General features: G+C 47.7%; 1 protein-coding gene across 2 annotated transcripts in view; it reads right to left on the bottom strand.

Annotated features, from left to right (window-relative positions):
* Positions 1 to 19,098, bottom strand: part of LOC140470060 (structural maintenance of chromosomes protein 1A) — a 41,157-nt gene that overhangs the window by 17,034 nt on the left and 5,025 nt on the right. For both annotated transcript variants that reach the window (XM_072566509.1, XM_072566510.1), the window contains exons 2-16: positions 17,553 to 17,741; positions 16,827 to 16,939; positions 15,923 to 16,126; positions 14,605 to 14,843; positions 13,677 to 13,935; positions 12,260 to 12,400; positions 11,158 to 11,240; positions 9,837 to 10,044; positions 6,778 to 6,963; positions 6,133 to 6,312; positions 4,805 to 4,951; positions 3,197 to 3,334; positions 2,614 to 2,730; positions 1,805 to 1,911; positions 1,075 to 1,216 (exon numbers count right to left, since the gene is read on the bottom strand). In XM_072566509.1, the coding sequence (XP_072422610.1) occupies positions 1,075 to 1,216; positions 1,805 to 1,911; positions 2,614 to 2,730; positions 3,197 to 3,334; positions 4,805 to 4,951; positions 6,133 to 6,312; positions 6,778 to 6,963; positions 9,837 to 10,044; positions 11,158 to 11,240; positions 12,260 to 12,400; positions 13,677 to 13,935; positions 14,605 to 14,843; positions 15,923 to 16,126; positions 16,827 to 16,939; positions 17,553 to 17,741 (2,453 nt within the window). The remainder of the gene's footprint in view (positions 1 to 1,074; positions 1,217 to 1,804; positions 1,912 to 2,613; positions 2,731 to 3,196; positions 3,335 to 4,804; positions 4,952 to 6,132; positions 6,313 to 6,777; positions 6,964 to 9,836; positions 10,045 to 11,157; positions 11,241 to 12,259; positions 12,401 to 13,676; positions 13,936 to 14,604; positions 14,844 to 15,922; positions 16,127 to 16,826; positions 16,940 to 17,552; positions 17,742 to 19,098) is intronic.

Genomic DNA, 19,098 nt, shown 5'->3' with positions numbered 1-19,098 from the left:
CCATTCAACACAATCTTGGCTGATCATCCAGCTGCTCCTGCTTTCTCCTCCATACCCTTTTGACCCCTTTAGCCCCAACCAACTATAGTGAACTCCTTTGTGAAAACACTCAATGTTTTGTCTCTGACTGCCTTCTGTGGCAAAGAATTCCACATGCTCACCACTCTCTGGGTAAAGACATTTCCCCTCATCTCAGTCCTAACTGGCTGATCTCATACCCTTAGACTGTGAGCCCCTGGTTCTGGACACTCCCCAGTCATGGGGAACATCTTTCCTGCATTTGCCCTGTCTAGTGCTGTTAGAAGTTCATAGGTTTCTGTGAGATCTGTCCCCCTCCCCCATCATTATCTAAACTCCAGTAAATATTGTCCAAACCTATTTTCAGAGCAATCTTCCAGCCTCTTGAACCTTAAGGTGAAGCCAGACGTGTTCTGGAACCAAGGCACAGTGCGGACTGAAGGCTAGGTGCCAGCGTGGTCTGGTTGGGAGACTATTCTGAACTTATTTTTCTGCAATGCTGGACTTTTTACTTCTCTAATTTTCTAAGATTTTGTAACTGAAGCAGCTGTACCTAGGAACCTTAGTACCTAAGCTGTAAGTGATGACATATTAACTTCTCACTGTATTCATCTGAATATATGTGACAATAAAGCTAATTCTAATTCATTTGACAGCCCTGTCATCCCAGGAACCAGGCTGGTTAGGATTTTTGCATCCTCCTGACCTTGATCAATCAAATTGAATCCATTTGACGACAAATCAATTTATTCTTTTTAAACTTTTACCACAGTGATTGTCACACTATCATTTGCAAAATCAAGCCTTTTGTAAAAATTTGTTAAAACATTTCTGAAAGCTACCTCCGTCGTGTTACTCGTTCAAGTTTGTGCAGCAACATGGCAGCCCTAAGGTCTTCATCTTATGGTAACGAAGAATGTCTCTCCCTGTGTTATTAAGGTTATCAATTCTAGCCAGAGAAAACAGGGAATGCAGCTAGGGGGCAAACTCAATCAAATATCTTACTAGTTCCGCAGCTTTGACAGCACACCGCTTTCAAAGTAAACAAATTTGTACCTTTTTCAGTTTTTCGATCTCATTCTCATCCTTCTTCACTGTTTGTTCCCACATGTGCACCTTATCCTGATCCTCCTTCAGCTGTTGCCGCTCATAGTCGAGTTGGATCCCCAGTCTTGTCTTCTGGTTCTCAAACTCCAGTCTGCAAAGGTGTAGGTCTCATTGAGAACAGCGCTGGCTCACTCAATAGGAAGGGTCAGCGGATACAGGGTACCGATAGACAACAGGGAGGGTCAGTGAGTAGAGTACTGACAGGCAACAAGGAGGGTCAGTGAGTACTGAATACCGACAGAAAGCGGGGAGGGTCAGTGACTACAGAGTATCGACAGGCAACAAGGAGGGTCAGTGAGTACCGAGTACCAACAGACAACAGTGAGGGTCAGTGAGTACCGACAGACAACAGGGAGGGTCATGAGTACTGAGAACCGATGGTACTCAATGACCCTCCCCGTTGTCTGCCAGTACTCTGTACTCACTGACCCTCCCCGTTGTCTAAGTACTGACAGACAACAGGGAGGGTCAGTGAGTACAGAGCACCAACGGACAACAGGGAGGGTCAACGAGTACCGACAGGCAATGCGAAGGGTCAGTGAATACTGAGTACCCTCAGACAATGGGGAGGGTCAGTGAATACGGAATGTCCTGAATCCATTGGGAGGTGAGTATGTATCCTGGGAGAGGTCAGAGGTGACAGGTGAGTATAGAGAAAACTCATACCCAATCCACCTACCTCTTCTTGGCTATCTCATTCTGTCTTTTCACCTTCTCCTCTTCAAACTCCCTGATGTTCCTCACCCCAATTTCTCGACAGAATTCCTCAAACACCTCATCCTCCACCTGAGTAGCAATAGGGGCAGAGTGAGGGTATTCTAGGATTTAAACATTCAATCCCGGCACTTACCACTTCGGTAGTCAAGATGAGAGTTACCCACCGCAAGATTCCTAGCCTCTGGAGCCCCAGCATTGATACAGTCAGACCCAGTTCAGTGCCAGCACACCTTCACAGCTGACCAAGGTGGTCAGGAGGCACGGGGTCCATTAGTGCTGGCAGAAACCAAACTGACCGCAGGAGATGGCTCAATCCCTTTAAGCACGTCTCACAAAGCTTGTGGCACCCTGCACATCATATTACAGCAACTCCCCACCCTGCCCAACCCATAACCACTCAGGACTGGTGGAAAACTAGACCGAAATGCTCAGGCCCAGATAGGGCCTAGACCATTCTCCACCTTCACAATGCCCCATGCAACCAAGACTAGCCCAGGTGATTATCCTGGCCCTGATCTTGTTATGCAGTGCCTAGCCTTTGGCACAAGTTGAAAGCACCCTACAACAGGAATGGGCACCAGTGGGAACACCAGGCCTTCACTGCAAATATGCTCAGGTGCTCACAGCTTCTCAGGCGATTCCCAGACACCGCTTTGGAAGAGCAGGCAAGATTGATGCCAAGGAAAATATAGTTTTACTTATAGTGAGCAACAGGTTTCGATGGTCCACTATAAAACAGAAAGGGAAGGATGTAGGGTACAGCTGCCTCACCTGGTTCATCTTCTCTTTCAGTTCCTTCATCTCACGGTCCCGGGCCTGCACCGTCCGTTTGATGTCATTAATTTTTGGTCCAAAGTTTGCCAGTTCACTCTCCAGCTTGGATTTCTCCTGAAGTCAAGAGCGAAGTGCCAGTGAGAGGTGGATCTTTTTGGGGTGGGGGGCAGGAATGGAGAAGAGAGGCATAGAGAGGGGAGCGAGTCAGAGAGAGAGAGAGAGAGAGAGAGAGAGAGAGAGAGAGAGAGAGAGAGAGAGAGAGAGAGAGAGAGAGAGAGAGAGAGAGAGAGAGAGAGACAGAGACAGGAATGGAACATAAAGAGTGTGCCCAGGGACAAGACAACAAGTGAGCAGATGATAGCAGGGATGGGAGCAAATTGAGGTGGGAGAAAAAGACAACTTGCAAGAGCGTGGCAGGGCAAGATTACTGGTGTTCAGTAGGTGGTGGTGAGGACAGGCAAGAGTGGAATAAATGGATAGGGGATGACAGAGAACACAAAAAAACAAAAAAGAAGAGAGCAACGGGAGATCTGTAATCAAGAGTGCGACAGACATTCGGGGCACTCCCTGTGGCACTGACCTGCATATTCAGTGAGAGATGCCGTGTTTTGGTCTGATCCAGGTCACTCTGTGAATACTTCAATCTCATCTGGAGCCCGTGAGCCTGCGACTGCACCTGCCGCAGTTCGGCCTCCTTTCGTTTAATCTTCATTTGCTCCTGTGGGAGGAATGAAGGATGAGTGCGTACAGCCCCGACAAAACAAGAAATAGGAGCGTGGTGGCTCGGTGGTTAGCACTGCTGCCTCACAGCACCGAGGGATCTGGGTTCGATTCCAGCCTCAGGGAACCATCTGTGTGGAATTTGCACACACTCCCCACTTCAGCGCGGGTTTCTCCCTGGAGCTCTGGTTTCCTCCACAGTCCAGGGATAGGCTGGTGTTAGGTGAATCAGCCTGTTACGGCATGGGGTAAACCCCCTCTGCTAAATTAAACCCGATGCACAGAGAAGCTCACCTCACGCCGTTATCTGTTAAATTTCGAGAGGCAAAGAGCTATCGCAGAGGTCACCATTTAAAGTAAAGATTAGCAATTTTATTCTTTAAGTCCAACAGAGAACATTAAAACAACAACTATTTACAACTCCTTTCTCTAAACCCATTCTTTACCTCCCACTCTACAATACTGGCCCAATAAAAAAAAACGCCGATTTACACAAAAATAATCACGTTTCAAAACCAGTCAGCTTTGTAGATTTTCCTCTGTCGATTTTCCTGGGTTGTCTTTTCTTTGGTCTTCTGCTGCACAATCTTTCTTATAGACAGGTTCCTTTCAGAGAGCTAATCGGCTAACAGTCTGTACTTGCTTGGTGCCCTTGGCTGTTCTCCCCCTAACTGCTCAAAAATCTTCTGTTCTATACCCCCAAAACATTGGATCATTTCATTGGTTTGAGGTCATCCCAAACAGTAAAAATCAATTTTGACTTGATTTTTTTGGATTTTGGTATCTGGGGCATAACTTAAGTTGATTGGCTGAGTTTGAATTTGTTTTTTGTTCCATGGCAACGCAACTCCAGCTATTTGTTTCAACCAAACGTTACATTTTTTTAATTAGTCAGCACACCCTGTGCTTTCAGTCAGTCCTTGCTAGCTTCATCTCTCTCAAAAGGTACAGTACATACCTACATCTTCATAACAAGCCTCTCAGCATTAACGTGGTCAAGGCTCCCCCCCCCCCGGGAAGATCTTACAGTCAACGAAGGATCGTCTCCCATTCTTCCGAAGAATACAGACCCAACCTGCTTGACCTTCGCTCACAACACAATCCCGTTCATCCCAGGAACTAACCAGCCAAGTGCTCAGAGTGCAGTTACAGACCGGGTACTCCTTTCTCCACACATCAGAAAAGTCAAAAAGACCTGAAAACCGATGGTCGCTCCAAAGCCAGACCAGCAGACGCGCAGAGTTCAGGCCCTTAGGGGAAGACAACTCTCTTTTTGGTCTGTTTGGGTTAAGCAATGTTTATTTCTAAAGAACCTAAATAGGCCAATTGGGAGGGTTCCAAAAGAGGCTTGCCCTTTGAGCTCCAGCACCTGACGTTAAATGCCACGAAGGCCAATCTCCACCAGGGAGGTTTCCTGCTGACCCTGATCACTAAAACAAACAGAAAACCCGACAATTCGGTCCCTCACCTTAAGCTCTTCAGTCAGCTTCTCCTTCTTGCTCTTCAGCTTCTCCACCGCCTTCTCATCCCAGCGCCGAGCCTTGGCCTTCAGGTCGCTAGCACCTCCTGATATCACACCGGATTTCTGGAATAGGGTCCCATCCAAAGCAACGGTCTGCAGCGGAGAGAAACCAGAATAACGAGATCATCAACACTGGCACACGCTCTCCCTGCCAGCCACGGTGCACCATGTGTTAAAGCCTAGTCTATGCCACGTGAGACAATTGGACAGCGACAGGGACAGTCAGGCAGGCAGGCTGGGTAGATCTCTGGGGCAAGGAGCATTGAGACACTGCCAGCAGTTGGCACCAGGTACTATGTAATCACGTTCCCTTGCCAAGTGACTACAATAGGCGAGTATCCAGGAGGAGGCAAGCGATGGCTAGACAGTTAATCCAGCGACCCAGGAAACATTCTGGGGACCCGGGTTCGAATCCCGCCATGGCAGATGGCGGAATTTGAATTCAACAAAAAAGAACTGGAATCAAGCGTCTAATGATGGGCTTGACTCCATTGTCAATTGTCAGAAAAACCCATCCGTCCCTGAGGGAAGGAAACGGCCACCGTTATCTGACCTGACCCACGTGACTTCAGACCCACAGCAATGCAATTGCCCTTAATTGCTCTCTGGGTAATTAGGGATGGGCAATGAGTGCTGCCTAGCCAGCAACGTCATCATCCTGTAAATGTATTTAAAAAAAAACATCGAACCGGGGTTCGGAATTTGCAGGAGCGGGCTGCCAAGCCAGCGCTGTGTGTTTTAACCAGCTGGCAGTGACATGGGAACCAGAGTAGATAAAGAAAATCAGGTTCACCCGGACCAAAAGGGTCAGCTCGCCAGTGGGACTCTCGCACTGCTGTAAATGTGGAGCGCACTCACAGGAATGCCTGTTGCCAATACAGCTGAGGGAGGCTTGTGCAGGAAAATCAATCAGGACAGGAGGAGGAGAGGTTCTCAAAACACATCAGGAGGTAGAACAGCCATCACTGCGACCAGCTTCCAGCCCACTCCTCCATTCGCAAGTCGGCTGCTGCTCAGCCTGGCTACAGCATCAAGGATAGTAATGAAGTTCAATGGCCACTTCACAAAAAGACGGATGGGGATGGATAAATCAACAAAGGGAAACGCAGAGGACTAGGATTCCCGCTAACAATCAGTTGCAATTATTCACCTCAGGCAAATGTGCCAAATGTTATCCAGGCTGGACAGACAGTATTAAGCTACAGCCAGTGTTCAGAACAGTATCAGGGACAGGGAAAGGTTTCGGGGAAATTCTCTCCATGTCGAAGATGTACCTTGTGCCGCTGCGGACCCCCAAAGGCGATTCTCCTGGCATCCTCCACGTTGTCGCACACAAGTGCATTCCCGCAAGCGTACTGTAGCGCTTTCTTAATATGTGGCGGCTCATAACGGATAACATCTATCACCAGTTTGGCCCCTCGCAGCTCTCTGAGCTTTTCATCAGTGGGCTTCACCTGAAATCATATCACAGCCAAAGTTACACCAGTATTATGCAGCGATATACCTGTCCCCACCAGTACTGTGTCCCAGTGTTATACAGTGACAGACCTGCCCCCACCCGTACTGTACCCCAGTGTTATACAGTGACAGACCTGTCCCCCACCAGTACTGTACCCCAGTGTTATACAGTGACAGACCTGTCCCCCACCAGTACTGTACCCTAGTGTTATACAGTGACAGACCTGTCCCCCACCAGTACTGTACCCCAGTGTTATACAGTGACAGACCTGTCCCCCACCAGTACTGTACCCCAGTGTTATACAGTGACAGACCTGTCCCCCACCAGTACTGTACCCCAGTGTTACACAGTGACAGACCTGTCCCCACCAGGACTGTACCCCAGTGTTATACAGTGACAGACCTGTCCCCACCAGGACTGTACCCCAGTGTAATACAGATGCCAACAGTTGCTTGCTGACCTCTAGGTAGTCAAGAGGCAGGAAGGTCTCCGGCTCGCCCCGCTGCTCCTTGATGTATTGAATGCAGTCCCTGCCAGTCTTCTCTGTGTCCACAATAATCGCATCCATGTTCTTCCCAAGCACCTTGGTGACAGCAATTTGGTATTTCTTCTGTGTGGGCTGGCACAGATCAATCAGACGGCCATACTGCAAGAAGGAAAATGGTGAAGGGCAGGGGTGGGGATTTAAAGAGAGAGACAGGGAGACCATATTAAACAGGACAAGGTATGCAAGGGCAATGCAGATCAGGACAAGGGCAATGAAATATAAGATCAGCCTCAAACTCTCACAGCTGGTTTGAAGTGTTGCACAGTCTTCTTCCTTCAAATTCTTCTGACACCCTCGCAGACAGCTGCATTTACAGAACTTGGCCATGTCAGATAATGCGAATTGGATGGTAATGAGGTGGGGATAAAGTCATTAAGATGCAGACCAGCTACGACAGATCTTCTGCTGCAATGTTAGCGTCCCTACACCTAAGTCAGGAATTCATGGTTCAAGGACCACCTGCTCCAGAGGAGTGGAATAAAGTCTCTGAATAGAATGACTAATAATATCTGTTCCTGGTCCAATGCTCCTTCACACATACACCATGATAAAGATTTACTTTGAACCTACAAAGGTACTTGGTTTGGGGTGCGGGGGTGGTGGGGTAGCAGACTCTTGGGAAAGGAGAGGTAGGAAACAAGAGCATTGAATTCTCTCTCCCAGGACAGCAGCAGAGCCACTGAATGCTTCAGTCAGGTGAGACAGATTTTTGACTGGAGAGGGAGTTTGAAGGGCTTTTGAGAGTGACGAGGACACAGACAAGCAAGTGAAAGTCTTATCAGCAATGACCATTAACCAATAGCCAGAAGAAGTCACACAACAAACAGGTTATCGTCCAGCAGGTTTATTTAAAATCACAAGCTTTTGGAGCGCTGCTCCTTTGTCAGGTAAAGTGCAGAGGGGAGCTCAGGTACAGAATATACAGGCGGACAGATAATACCAAGATAATTCCAGGTGAGTAAATGCATCAAGAGATAAGTACAAATTAATGCTGACACTCCTAACTACCTGGAATTACCTTGCCGATATTTCTCCGCCTACATATTCTGTGTGTCCCTCCTCCACTTCATCTGACCAAGGAGCAGATGAGCAACGCTCCAAAAGCTTGTGATTTTAAATAAACCTCTTAGTCAATAACATGGTGTCACATGACTTCCGACTTTCTCCAACACCGTCACCTCCACATCTTATTGGACAGTGGAACAACTTCAGTGGTCTGAATGGGTTTCCCTGCTCCTATGCCTTGCATTCTCTTTCAGCCCTGTTTGACAATAATCTAATCCACTTATTGTGGGCTTGTAGTTGAGAAAGGCATCATGTGGCCTCTCTTGTGGCATGGCAGTAGTGTCCCTATCCCCTGGACCGGGAGGCCCAGCTTCAAGTCCCACCTACTCCAGAGGTGCACAATAACATCTCTGACCAGGTTGATTAGAAAAATAGGTTTAATCATTTTAAAATTTAATTTAGAATGGTTTTCTGTGTTGAGGCGGCTTGCTGGGCTGAAGGGCTGTACTCCTCTTCGTTTATTGAGTTTGACTCCCCACAATTTCAGTGTCAAAGGTCCCTAAACTGAGCAAAATTATTTCAAAAACCTTGATTTGTTGGAGCCTAAGACAGAATTCCTTCCTGATACTGGTTTCCAACTGACATCTTGTTGGGCCAAAGGGCCTGTTTCCACACTGTAGGGAATCTATCTATCCGGTTTTCTCCGAACTGGGCTGAAACAACTTAGAAGAGGACCACTTGTGACATTACTCCAGGTCAGCTGTGATCATACAGAATGTTGGAGCAGGTTCAAAGGGCCTAACGGTTCACTCCTGTTCCGAATGCTTACGTCTCGATGTCTGGGGTGGAAAACATGCTCTCCCAGGTGAGGGGAGAGTGACAGAGGAGGAGGACAAAGTTTGGGAGAAGATTTGTAGCTCGGGTGCTCGTTGTTGTGGTTCTGTTCGCCAAGCTGGGAATTTGTCTTGCAAACGTTTTGTCCCCTGTCTAGGTGACCTCCTCAGTGCTTGGGAGCCTCCTGTGAAGCGCTTCTGTGCTGTTTCTTCCGGCATTTATAGTGGCCTGTCTCTGCCGCTTCTGGTTGTCGGTTCGAGCTGTCAGCTGTAGTGGCCGGTATATTGGGTCCAGGCCAATGTGTTTGTTGATAGAGTCTGTGGATGAGTGCCATTGACTCTATCAACAAACACATCGGCCTGGACCCAATATACCGGCCACTACAGCTGACAGCTCGAACTGACAACCGGAAGCGGCAGAGACAGGCCACTATAAATGCCGGAAGAAACAGCACAGAAGCGCTTCACAGGAGGCTCCCAAGCACTGAGGAGGTCACCTAGACAGGGGACGAAACGTTTGCAAGACAAATTCCCAGCTCGGCGAACAGAACCACAACAACAGAGGAGGAGGAAGCAAATGCCATCACACCTTTGCAGTTTCCGACATTTGTTCCCAAGTGCACGGAAGTAAAAGTCAATGAAGAAAATTTCAAAAAGGAGAACATTTTGAAGAACACAGAACGGGCAGGGAACATGGTACTTTACTGCAAACAGCCAGCACTTAGACAAAGGGCCAAACAGCCTCCTTTCTTGTACAGCAACTCAGAACAAATATTTCAACTCAAGTCTTCTCCCATACCTATAGTATTATAGGTTGGTTAGCTCAGTTGGCTGAACAGCTGGTTTGCAATACACCAGCAGCAAGGGTTTCAATCCCCAGACTAGCTGAAGTCACCATGAAGGTCCTAATTTCTCAACCTCAGCTGAGCCTTAGTCACCTTCAGGTTAAACTTACCACCTGCCAACTCACTCTAATGAAAGAGCAACCCTATGGTCCTCTGCAAATGGGGTGACTTTAGCACTCCCCTATCTGACTGAGCCATATCTCACGACTGTTGTGTTTGCCCCTCTCATGTGTACTTCTTGAGCCAGCGGCCACCGACAGGCTACCACCCTGACCCTCGTGTCGCGTACCACAGAGCCTGGGTAGAGGCGTTTAATGCTCTCCATGATCTCCGCCTTACGCTGCTGCCGACTGCTCTCCTGCCGGTCGATGCGAGCGTCACCTAGCTGCTCCATGACCTGGTTCAGTTCCATGTTAATCTCATCGATGCGTCGCTTCGCTGCCTCCACTTCCTCAGTCAGCTTCGTCTCCTGTGCCTGCTGCTCATCTAGCGACTGCCTGTGGCAGGAAAGGGTGCACATCAGCCAGAGGGAAAAGCCTAGACGCCGTTATCTCTACTTCTGTTTACACCAGGCACGTGCCCACACAGGCATGGAGGAGTGCGTGCATGCAGGTGCACCTGTGCAACATGCATAGGCCCATATGACCAATGATCCAATCATGCACCCTCACATGTGTGCACAGATAGACAGGGTGGTGAAGGTAGCATTTGACACACTTGCCTTCATTGGTCACAGCACCGATATAGGAACTGGGCCATCATGTTGCACTTGTGCAGGACGGTACTTTCGGAGTATTGCGTACAGTCTGGTCACCCTCCTATACGAAGTAGGTTATTAAATTGGAGAAGGTGCAGAAAAGATTTACAGGGATAGGAAGGCTGGAGTTATAGCGAGAGAGGCTGGGCCTTTGTTCCCTGGAGCATGACGGGTGAGGGGTGGTCTTACCCACAGGTTTAGAAAATCACGAGGGGGATATATAAGGTGAATAGCAAAGGTCTTTTCCCGAGAGTACAGGAGTCCAGAAATAGAGGACATAGGTTTAAGGTGAGAGGGGCAAGATTTAAAATAGACCCGAGGGGTAACTTTTTCACACAAAGATTAGTGCATATACAGAACAAGCCGGCAGAAGAAATGGTATTTGGACAGGTACATGAATAGAAAAGGTTTAGTGGGGCATGGGATAAATGCAGGCACGGTAGCTACGTGGTTTGCACTGCAGCCTCAGCGTCAGGGACCTGGGTTCGATTTCACCCTGTGATGTCTGCCTGTTGCAGGAGTTTGCACATTGCCCTAGTGTCTGCATGGGTTTTCTTCCCACAGTCCAAAGATGGGCAGGTTAGGGTGAATTATCCATGCTAGGTTGCCCTGTAGCATCCAGGAATGTGCAGGCTAGGTGGATTAGCCTCGGGGAATGCAGGGTTACGGGTAGAATGCTGTTTGGAGTGTCTCGATGGGCCAAATGGCCTGGTTCTATACTGTAAGGATTCTATGATTCTAAATGGGACTAGTTTAGTTTGGGAAACCTGGCTGGACCAAATTTTCAATCTGTATGACTATATCAGACAAGTTGCACGTGCAAACAATCAATTTTCATTTAGTGTGCTCTCACTTGCTGGTGTTGATGTAATCTTCCAGCTTTTCAATTCTCTTCTGATTCTCTTCAATCTCTCGAACTTTCTGCTTGATTTTGGCCTGCAGAGGGTGACAGAATGCTGTTAAATTCCACTATTGACCCGAGCGCAGAAATTAACCCAGCAAAAATAAAACAGAGGACTGTTCAAATGGACTGGTTATCATGACAACGCTGTCATGCTTAGAACAGCTTCAGCTTAGTGAAATATCCCAAGATACTTCACAGGTGCAGTCCCAAGCCATGTAAAGAAATATTACAAACCAGTTAGCACAAGCTCAGTCAAAGAGGCTGGTTTTTAAAAGGAGTGGATAGAGAGTGGAGGAGAGGAATAGGAAGGGGGTAGGAGGGCAAGATCATTCTCTGCCAGTTGGACTGGAACAGGATCAGACATGAGGCAAGGATTGCTCCCCTGCCAATGCCATATCTCAGGAGTGGTGGGAGAGTTTTGAGAATCACAAAGCCAAAAGATGTCACCGGCTACCCATCGAGCCACTTAACCACATCAGCTCTTCAAAACTTTAACAAACTTGAGTCCCACTGAAAAGACAAAGACATGCTGTTGCAGCTTCTGATCTCACACTCATCAGGTCAGTTATACCACAGGGAGGGGCCAGTGTCTGGGAGCCCACTGTTCCATGTTGCTTTCTTCCCAGCTTTCACGTCAAGAATTGTTGCGATTGTCTGAAATTTGGCACTCTTCCATTTACCCAGATTAGCACAGGGCAAAAACCCTTTGACGGCGTCTTTTCAGTGACATTCAAGTCCTGTGCTACCATGGTACAGCTTGCATTCCAAAATGGTCGTTACTCTTAATTAATTCAATCTCCCCAATAACCAGGCAACATAACGATCACAGAGTTGTAAATGACCTTGAAAGCATTTAGACCAACGATAGAAGGCGTTATTTCTCTCCTGCTTCTGTTACTTGCCAGCTGGGTCCATATAACAATCGTGTAGCCACGCACATCTGCACCTGCCTAGCCTTTCGTGGAAAGACGCAGCAGGGCCCGGAGCACCTGGAGGCCGGATGAGACAGAAAGCCACCATCACAAACCAGCGCAGCCAAATTGCAACCCACCTCTGTCTCCACTTTCTTCCTCTCCTCCAAGTCCAGCCGGTCCTGGTCGGCCTTCTGGTCCCGGTTGAACTTCTCCAGCTCCTGAGCAAGTGTAGCTGCTCTCTTGCTGGCCTCCTCTTTCAGCCGGTGGTACTTCTTCACCTGCAGAGATCCAGCCCCGGGTGGGGAGACACAAGAGAAAATGGAAGGGGGAAAATAAACAAACAGAGAGGTCACAGCATTAGATCAGAGCTCAATTAAACCGCTAACTCTTCACTAGCAAGAGAGCATCAACCTTGCTTTTAATAAGAAAAATTGACCGACTATCTCCTAGCACTTATCAGTCTGAAGGGGAACGACTGATATTTTTTGACTTGATTCATTATTGTCACATGGACCTAGGTGCAGTGAAAAGTTTTGTTTTGCACAGGCAGACCATATCGAACAACGTGCATTAGGGCAACAGAACAGTGCGAGGAATACAATGTTACAGCTTTGGAGAAGGTGCACAGAGAGCGATTTCAACATTAAATTTGAAATTTGAAATTTGAGGAGTCCATTCAGAAATCTAATAACAGCAAGGAAGAAATTGCTCTCGTATCTGTTGGTACATGTTCAAGCTTTTGTATCTTCTGCCCAACAGAAGAGATTGTAAGAGATTATAACCGTGGTGGGAGGGTCTGTGGTTATGCTGCTTGCTCTCTCCTGCTGCAAATAAATGAGCGACGATTGTAACCGCCACTACTAGGGCACCGTAAAACAAGCTCATAACATTCACAGAGATTTACAAAACAAAAATGGAAACTTATCAAACTTAACATAATTGTTGGGTTTGGTGGGGGGAGGTGGTACACCATGACTCCAATGGTGCCCACCAATCTGGAAAGGACTGTGCATTGCTCTTGCGGACTCCACGTGCTCCCTATCTGCAGGGACACAGCGACCACTCTCTGGATGACCCCATCTCACAGCAACAGGGCCAAACTGTGAAAGTGGGAGAGTCAGTAATTTGCTAGTTCGAGCCCCCAGTTATCATCTCTTCCAACTTCTTCACTCAGGCAGAAGATACTGGTGCTTGCACACACGTACCAACAAGTTCAAGAAGAGTTTCTTCCCCGCTGTTATCAAGACTGCGAGATGGACCTCACTAATTTCAAATCTAAAATGTTGATCTTGCTTTTGTACACCTCCTGTGCAGCCTTAATGTTTTGTGCATCACTCTGTCTAAACACCCTATAATCTGTATCTCCTTACAGGTTATGATTGGCTTGTACTGCATGCAAAACAAAACCTTTCACCGTACTCAGTCACATGTGACTACATTAAACCAAATCAGACTGGTGAAAGCATGAACATTGTTGGCTGCTCACTCCAACAGGCGCAAAGTTCCCACATAAATCTGCACAAGTGACCAGCGCTGCAAGCTCAAACTCCTCACCTGGTTCTCCTCGAGTTGCAGATCCCGTCCTTCACTCTGGCTCTCCTCCTCCATACGCTCTTCAAACTCCTGCCGGGCCTTCTCCACAGACAGCATCTCCTGATCCAGCTCGTCCATGTCTGCCTTACGCTTCTTGTACTGCTTCTGCGCGTTCTGCAGCGATTTCTTGGCGGACTCCAGCTTCTTGATCTTGTGCGACGTGTTCTCCTTGGCCTTGATGTACTGTGGTCGCTTCTGGTTTAATTCTGCATCCTTCTCCCTGAAATTGGAAAAGAATGGCTATTTTTCCAAATGTGACATCGCCCGGTGGGCAGGGGGTGCAATCACAGAACAGTACCAGCGAGGAACGGGCCCTTCAGCCCACAATGTTGTGTCAAACATGACGACAAACTAATCCCTTCTGCCTGCTCTTGGCTCATGTCCCTCTATTGCTTGCATATTCGGGTGCTTATCTAAACGTCCCTTAAATGCCCCAACACATTTACCTTCTCCACCACCACCCTAGCAGCACATTCCAGACTCTACCACGCTGTGTAAAACACTTGCCCCTCACATTTCCTTTGGACATTCCACCCGTCATCTTAGCTGCATGCCCCCTGCGTATTTGACATTTCAACTTTCGGGAAAAACATTCTGACTTATCTATGCATCTCATAATTTTACAGACATCTATCATTTCTCATCTCAGCCACTGCCGTTCCAAGGAAAACAACCACTTCTGTTTGGGCTGGTCAAATACCAAAAGGCACTCAGGGGACAGCCCGAGATCGCAAAACGTGCTGCAAAATTGCAGATTCTGCCGCCTCTTCGTGAGCTCTAAGTACGTGTATACACACACACACACACACACACACACACACACACACACACACACACACACACACACACACACACCATGAGTCCTGAGCCTCATTCCCCATATACCTACTTGATTTCTTTCTCGATCTGCTGCTGCTCCCTGATCAACTTGCCGACTTCCTTCTTCTGCACCTTCATCTCCTCTTCCACCTTGTCCATGCGTTTCTTGTCCTTCTCAATCTCCTTGTTGCGGGAAGCGAGGTCTTTGCTCAATCGCTCGATCTCCGATTCGTTGTGGTAGAGCTTGAAGAGCTGCAGCTGGACCTGCGCACGAGCCAGCTCGTCCTTCAGGCGCTGGTAACGTTCTGCCTGACAGGAAGGAGGATCAAAGCAGTGAACAACAGCATCAGCCAAGGAGACCCACTCACCTTCTCACGTTGGCTGCCAGGCTTGTTTCAGGTGGGTTCCACACCACACCCCACAAACACCAGCCTCATGAACCATGCCCGACACAGAACATGTTGGTAATGTTACTGAGAGAGCACTGCATTGCAGCAGGGTCAGCACTGAGGGAGCGCTGCACTGTCACAGGATCAGAGCCAAAGGAGTGCCGCACTGTCGCAGGGTCCACAGTGATGGAGGGCCAAGCTGTCATCATTCAAGCAAAACTGTGTGTGCAGTTTCTCTGGTGCCTCTACATCCTTTTTGGTGACCACACATCTGCCTAATGTTCCAAATATGACTTAACCGAAACAATGTACTGTCATGAAGGTGTGGGTATTATGAAGATCTTCATAACAGAACAGCAAACTTTATTTCAACCCACACCTTATGAACTTGCACTCTCAATTAACTGGCAAAAATTATATACCTGAAATACCAGAAGCTTTTTGTTTTATTGTTATTAATTAGTTGAGGGCGCAAGAAAGTTAGTTCTCGGTCTTGCATTATTATTTAAGTGGTTTTTGCTGCAAATGTAGTATAAAAAAGTGACCTGTACACCCCCTGCATTATGTTTCTATAATTTAGTGTGTGTTTTTACATTAATCATGTGGACTTCTTGATCAACCAGTACACTCCTGGTCCCATATGTGTGCCAGTTAGTAAAAAGCTTGTTGTACTGCAGTTGGATAGGGTAAACTCAGAAGATGCTTCCTCTCTAGGGGCAGATCTAGGGTTTAACCAATAGACAACAATCACCAATAAATGCTGAGACTTCAGGAAGTGAACAATGGGAAGGTGGAATCACTTCCCCAGGGAGCAGTGTAAGTGAATAGTGTAGTACTTGAAGGAAAAGGGGGGTATGCCGATGGCTTAGTGGGAGCATGGGAAATCAGGGATAACGTTCTAGGCAGGTGGAGACGTAGAAACAGATGAAGAAACAAAAATAGCAGCAAAGTAGATGGGCCAATGTTAAATCTCTGGTCAATCGCACGTCGGGTGCTTACCTCCTCCTTCTCCTGCTTGGCTTCTTTGCGCTCTGCCGCGATGTTCTTCTTCCGGTGATAGTTAAACTGCGTGTCCTCCTCGGCTTTCACCATCTCCTTCTTCCTCTTGTCGTACTCCTGGGCCAGCTCCCCCGAGCGGCTGATCTCCTCAAAGAGGGCAGTCCGTTCTTTGGGATTCTTCATGGCGATGGACTCCACCGCACCCTGCAACAGCCGCAACACCGGTGTTACTTCCTATGCTTGGAGGTACGCAAACAAATACCAGGTACCCAGACACATCAAACTTTCCAGACAAGACGCCACGTGCTCCTTGGCTCAAAATCCTGGAATTCTCTCACTAGTAGAATGATAGTCTACCCACAGCACGTGGACTGCAGTGGATCACCACCCTTGATAGGCAACTAGGGACGAGTAGTAAGTGATGATGCAGCCCATCGAGCCTGCACCAAACCACTGAAGAGCATCTCACCCAGACCCACACCACCCTATCCCCATATTAACCATGACTAATCCCCCTAGCCTACACACTCCTTGGTGCTATGGGGCGATTTAGCATGGCCATCCACCTGACCTGCACAACTTTGGGCTGAGAGAGGAAACCAGAGCACCTGGAAGAAACCCACACAGATGTGGGGAGAATGTGCAAATTGCACGCTGGGTCCTGTCAGTCAGCAATGCTATCATTGGGCCACCCCAAGTTAGTAACAAACAATAAGATGGGATATTTGTAATAACGATCAACACATTCTGTAAAAGTCCATCCAGTCCACTAAGCCCCAAAAGAGAAGGAAATCTGTCACTCTTTCTCTGTCTGACCTCACATGATGAATCGAGGCAGAGGGGAAAACCTGAAATGGAGGCAGCGGAGAGAGATCATAAACAGGTCACAGTTTGGAAAGGTTACCTGAAACACTAAGAAGTTACGGGCTTTGATGAGAATTCCCAGTTTTTCCAGCTGCTCACTGTAGTCCTGCAGGGGCACCACCTTGTTGTTGATCCTGTACTCCGATGAAGCACCTGGAAAGTTATTACAAATTAGTGCAGCTCAATGGTGAGGGCTCGAGGATCTGAGGACAAAGGCAGATCTTCAGCAGCATCAGGATGGCAGCTGCTGAGTATTCACTACTTCCCTCCACCAAAGTAACACATTTGAAATCCTTTGCTTCTAGCTATTAGCTTTTTCTACTGCACCATGTCTCAATTGGGAATGTTATCACTTTGGTGGTAGAACTGCTGAGGGGTAGGGAGAGCCTACTGTCACTCTAGAGACTCGAGGACTATAATCTAGGACGGTAACTCATTCATAGTCAGTGTCACGGGAGTGCTGCAGTCTTGTGTGGCCAGCATTGAGGGAGCGCCACGCTGTCAGAGGGCCAATGTCGAAGAAGTATCATGTTGAGGGAAGGCCAGAGTCAAAGACACGCCGCATTGTTGAAAGGCCAGTGTAAAGGGAGCGACACATTGTCGGAGGACCAGCGCTAAGAGAGTAGCGCGATGTTGGATGTGTAGTACAGGGATGGTGTGTAGCCTGTTCTATATTGTCACAACAGTCCTGCGCAGAAACTGGAGAACAGTATCCTTTTAAGCAATTCGCAAACAAATCCAACTGCTTCCCTTGCTTGTCACTCACCCACAATCACCCTGGTGAACACCTTATCATCACCAGAGTCTTCAGCATACACCATGCTGACCAGGGCACGGTTGGCTGCCGGTTTTCCCACTGGAGCACCATGGATCAGGTCCTTCAGCGTCTTCACCCTCAGGTTACTCGTCTTCTCCGCCAGTACAAAGCTGATGGCGTCCATGAGGTTTGATTTGCCTGAGTGGAAAGGATTCAGATCATCATTCCTGTGTTCAACACATCAGACTAAAAACAGAGAGGTTGAGGGGGTGAGCTGATTAAGACCTTAGAAACAATGAAAAGGTTTCAAGAGGGCGGAGGTCAAATTTCAAATTGCGGCAGGAAACCAGGGCTAGAGGTGGAGTTGGGGGAAATCAATATAAGACAGTGATAAGGCCAATCAGGGAATTCTGGAGAAACACTTCTACCCAAAGAAGGGCCAAGAATATGGGACTCAAGGGGAGTTGATGCGTTTCAAGCAGGAGTTGATGCGTTTCAAGCAGGAGAAAGGGAAGTTGGACGAACACAAGAGGCAGAAAGGAATGAATGAATACAGGCATGGGTTGGAGGGAAGGAATGATGGGTGATGGAGTAGTGGGTGGGAGAAAGCTCATGCAGACATAGTAACCCACTCTGGGGAGATAAAGACCATGCACACGTCAGAGATAAAGGAGTGCAGAAATCCAGGAGGGCTGATTGTGACATTTAAGAGTGATTTTTCAGCAAGATCCAAAGGGCTCAGCTTTTCATGGACTCAGCTCCACCTAACCCGCCTGCTCACCATAACCTTCATTCCTTTTGCTGTTCAAAAAATCTACCTTTCCCTTAAAAACATTCAACAAGGTAGTCTCCACTGTTTCATTGGGCAGGGAATTCCAAACATTCACAACCTTTTGGATGAAGAAGTCCCTCCTCACTTTAGTCCTAAAATTGCTCCCACTTATTTTGAGGCTATACCCTCAGCTGGTAGCTTCACCCTCCGATGAAAACAACATCCCGGCTCCTAACTTACCTGTAGTTTCCTGTGCTTCATTAAGGTTTTCCCTCATTCATCTAAATTCCAATGAGTACAGTCCCAGTCTACTCAATCTCTTCTCTTAAGCCAACCATCTCAATTCTGGAATCAACCTAGGGAACATCTTCTGCACCCCTCCAGTGCCAGTATATCATTTCTCAAGTAAGGAGACCAAAACTGTACACAGTATTCCAGCTGCAGCATAGCTTCCCTGATTTTAAACTCCATCCCTCCAACAATGAAGGACAATATTCATTTGCCGCCTTGATTACCGGGTGCATCTACAAACCAACTTTCTGTGATTCAAAAATCCACAGATGAATTCCATTGCGGTGACCAGTGACTGGGGAGGGAAACCAGCTAAGGGATGCGATGGGCATGTAATCCGAAGACTGAAGTGATCTGAGGAAGGTTAGCAATAACATTGTTCCTGTACTGCACAGAACACACCCCCGCCTTCTTCCAAAACCAGCAGTTCAACATTTTGACTAAAAGCTGAAAATTCTGGAGAAATTCAGCAGGACTGGCAGCATGTGTGGA

This window comes from Chiloscyllium punctatum, chromosome 50 (assembly GCF_047496795.1).
Source record: "Chiloscyllium punctatum isolate Juve2018m chromosome 50, sChiPun1.3, whole genome shotgun sequence".
NCBI classification, from domain to species: domain Eukaryota; kingdom Metazoa; phylum Chordata; class Chondrichthyes; order Orectolobiformes; family Hemiscylliidae; genus Chiloscyllium; species Chiloscyllium punctatum.
The sequence above is the reverse complement of the archived record's forward strand: the minus strand, read 5'-3'. Positions and strand labels throughout refer to the sequence as shown.